The 3,617-nt window shown below is 38.5% G+C and overlaps 1 protein-coding gene across 1 annotated transcript; it reads left to right on the top strand.

The window, feature by feature from the left end:
- Positions 1–2,049: 2,049 nt before the first annotated feature.
- Positions 2,050–3,397, top strand: LOC121988451 (zinc-finger homeodomain protein 9-like). Its single transcript, XM_042541885.1, has one exon. It carries the CDS (start codon positions 2,216–2,218, stop codon positions 3,125–3,127), a length of 912 nt encoding a protein of 303 aa, XP_042397819.1. The 5' UTR covers positions 2,050–2,215; the 3' UTR covers positions 3,128–3,397.
- Positions 3,398–3,617: the final 220 nt, after the last annotated feature.

Genomic DNA, 3,617 nt, shown 5'->3' with positions numbered 1-3,617 from the left:
GCAATCTTTGTCTTTTTGATAAATGTAATTACTTGATGAAACCAAAAACAAAAAACTTGGAAATATATCAAAAAAAAAAACATTTAGATTTGATGGGTGATAATGTATGGGCCACATAACTTTTCTTATTATTATTTCTTAGTTAAGAAACTTTTAGGATTCAATAGTTTATTCCATCTAAAATAGATAAATAGGTTTGAAAGGTCACCATGAAAGGGACAAGTGAATGACTAAGATTTTATTTATTTATTTATTTTAAAATTGCACTTTGTCAAATCTTTCATTCTTTATCTTTCATTTGGGCCATTTAAGGCAACAATCTCCGAGGTGTCTTAATTCAACACTAGATGACAACAATTTCCTAATCCCTCTCATGTCTAATCAACTCACTTAAATGCAAATTAAATAACAATTGACCGTAGGACGATTTAAAATTGTGTAATTTTTAAAAGGCCTATTTAACTTTTTATTTTTTTTTAAAGGACGGATCTTCTATTTTACTCTTTTGGACTAATTATTATGGTATTAAATTTCAAAGAATAATATTACCATTGTGCTGGATTTCAAATAACAGTATTATTATGGCGCTGTAAGTCAAAGAATAACACTAATGTGGTGTTGATTTTTCACTTTAGTGCTGATAAACCATAAAATTAGCATCATCATGGTGTTGATATTTGAAATGTTGCATCACAATGATATTATTCTTTGATTACAATATTATAGTGGTAGACAGAAGGACTAAAATGAAAAATAAGTATGTCTCTTGATAAATTTAAAAGTTAGAAGGTCTTGATAATTTCGCAACTGTAAGTATGGTCAATATCCTTTTTCCACTGAAATTTACAACAATCGTAGTAACACCCCTCAAGAATAAATTACCCCAACAACTCTTATGCTCCCCAATTAAGACGTCTCCTTCCTCCTATTTATTGCATACCCCCATTTCAACTCAGTGATGATTTATTTCAGGCTAGGTTTTGGTGTTCTATTCTAAAAGTTTGAATTTTTTTTTTTCAATTTGCCGCCATCATTAACTCCTTTTGAAATATCTCATAAAAGTTTTAAAATTATTAAAATAATGCAAATTAATATATCAAAGATATAATGGCAAAATTTTATAAAATTTGGAGTATTTTAATATTTTTGAAGCTATGGTGTATTTGAAACAATAGGTAAAATAAAAGTTTTGAGAAAAATTCATTAAATCCTTTAGACTTTACCCTTTTTTTAAATGTCTTTTTTATTATAAAATTGTTAGGATATTTCTATTATCACAAATTTATGAATATTTTAAAAAATATGAACATTTCAGTAGCTAAAATGATAAGAGTTTTGATATATGTTTAAAAGTTCTCAACCAAAATAAAATATTTTTTTAGAATTTTCTCAACCAAACAAGAATATTTTTTTCAGAATTTTCTCAACCAAAGAAGAATATTTTAGCAACCAGTCAGCTAACTATGATTTTCATTGTTAGGTTTCGTTTCTCTAACGCTTACATGAATTCTTCGATCTTAATTTAATATTATTTAATTCCTATTATTATTATTTTTCTTTGTGTGCGGTGAGGTTTAATTATGAATTTAATTCCTTAAATGCGAAAACAAAATCAATGTATCATTCACTGTCATTATCATAATTTTAATCTGTTCAATGGTGATATTTTCATTTGAAAACGAAACAAAAGCTGTTAATGTCAATAAAAATTCGCATTTGGCTTAATTATTGCATAGAGATCTCTGGTTAATTTATTAACGGTGTATAATAATAATAATAAATAAATAAAATTTGTATTTTTCTTTTATATATATATATATAAATTCTTTTTATTAAAAAATTAATCAAAATTGGACGAAGAAAATATGGCCTAAATCATAAAAATTAGAGCAGAAATTCTGCAAAAATCACCTCCATAATTTAAAAAATCATAACATGTGGCTCTCCCAGCGCCACTGCCACTTTGTTGCCTCCTCTCTAATTATTTACATTTATCCTCTCTTTTAATCAACAATTTAAATGCTCCTCCTCCTCCTCCTCCTCCTTCCTCCTCCTCTTCTGCTTCTTCTCAACTGACTCTGCTTTGCTTTCTCCTCAATCTAATCATCTCAGTCATTTTTTTTTCTATATTTTTTGTAAAAATAAGGGGTTTATTATATATTTGTATTGAGCTCATAAAATCGACTTCGGTGATTTAGAAGCCCTAGCTTTCGGCATGGAGGAGGCTCCCAAGGCCGCGGCGGAGGCCGAGGCCAGGGTCAAGCCTTTCGTCCTCCCCAACGGCGCACTGCGGAAGCACCACCACCACCGCCCGCCGGGCTCTGCTCCGGCGGCTGAGTTCATGTACCGCGAGTGCCTCAAGAACCACGCCGCCAGCCTCGGAGGCCACGCCCTCGATGGATGCGGCGAGTTCATGCTCTCTCCCTCCGCCGACCCAGCGGACCCCACCTCCCTCCGCTGCGCCGCCTGCGGATGCCACCGCAACTTCCACCGCCGGCTCCCTGGCCCCCACCGCCGCGACGGCGCCGAGGACGACCGCGGTGGCACCGATGACGACGAGGAGGAAGACGATGAGGAGGAGGAGGAAGAGGAGGAGGAAGAAGACGGGAAGATCCCCCTGCCGCACCACCGCGTCTCGCGCTCGCCGCCTCCGCCACCCTTCCACTCCGCCCCCCACATGCTCCTCGCCCTCAGCGCCGGCATCCCAGGCGGCCCCTCTCCGTTGCCCATCCCTGCACGGCCCGTCGCCGTACCTTCCCTGGCCATGACCACCGCAGCTGCGCAGCCGCGGAAGAGGTTCCGGAGCAAGTTCAGCCCGGAGCAGAAGGGGCGGATGCAGGAGCTGTCGGAGCGTCTGGGGTGGCGGATGCAGAAGCGGGACGAGGGGATGGTGGAGGAGTGGTGCCGCGAGATTGGCGTCGACAAGGGCGTCTTCAAGGTCTGGATGCATAACAACAAGCACACCTTCCTCGGCCTCTCTCGGCGTGGGAGAAACAGCGGCGCTACCGGCGGTGGCCAAACAGAAAGGAACAGCCCTAGCAGCAATGGCGACGGCGTCCACCACAGCGGCAGGGACGATGCTGATGGCAACAACGGGCATGTGGTGAACGATTCTTTTTCCTCTTGAGCTGAGCTGAGCTCAGTCTCCCTTTGGAATTCTGCATCTGTTGCTGTTGTTGTTGCACTAGTATTCACTACTAGTTATCAGTAAGTAGTTCATGCACGGTTAATTTAGAGTTCTTTGAAGCCCCTTTGTTCACTGATAACTTTAGTTTAGCTGCTTATATGAAGTAGATTAGAGTATAATGAAGAGAGAAGAGAGAGGAATCCAAGCATTATGTTTTAAGGTTGCTAATGCTTCTTTTCCTGTTTTTCAATAAAAATGAAATCTTTTCCACGAAGGTTGTTGGTAAATGACGATGGATTAGAGAACTTAGTTGATTACATTAGCTGTTGAATTCTTGCTTGTCTTCTTAGTATGTTTTTTTAAAGGCTTTAAATGAAGAACTAAAATGAAACAGCAAATCATGGCTTGCTACACTTAGGTTTATAGGGCTGTTAGTGATCACAAACTTTATGTTTAAATCCTCTGTTAAACTTGCTCTTGTATCAGGACT

This window comes from Zingiber officinale, chromosome 6B (assembly GCF_018446385.1).
Source record: "Zingiber officinale cultivar Zhangliang chromosome 6B, Zo_v1.1, whole genome shotgun sequence".
NCBI classification, from domain to species: Eukaryota; Viridiplantae; Streptophyta; class Magnoliopsida; order Zingiberales; family Zingiberaceae; genus Zingiber; species Zingiber officinale.
The sequence above is the reverse complement of the archived record's forward strand: the minus strand, read 5'-3'. Positions and strand labels throughout refer to the sequence as shown.

Bases quoted from the DNA above. Each gene is read 5' to 3' on its own strand.
- LOC121988451 (XM_042541885.1), top strand. From the start codon at position 2,216: ATGGAGGAGGCTCCCAAGGCCGCGGCGGAGGCCGAGGCCAGGGTCAAG.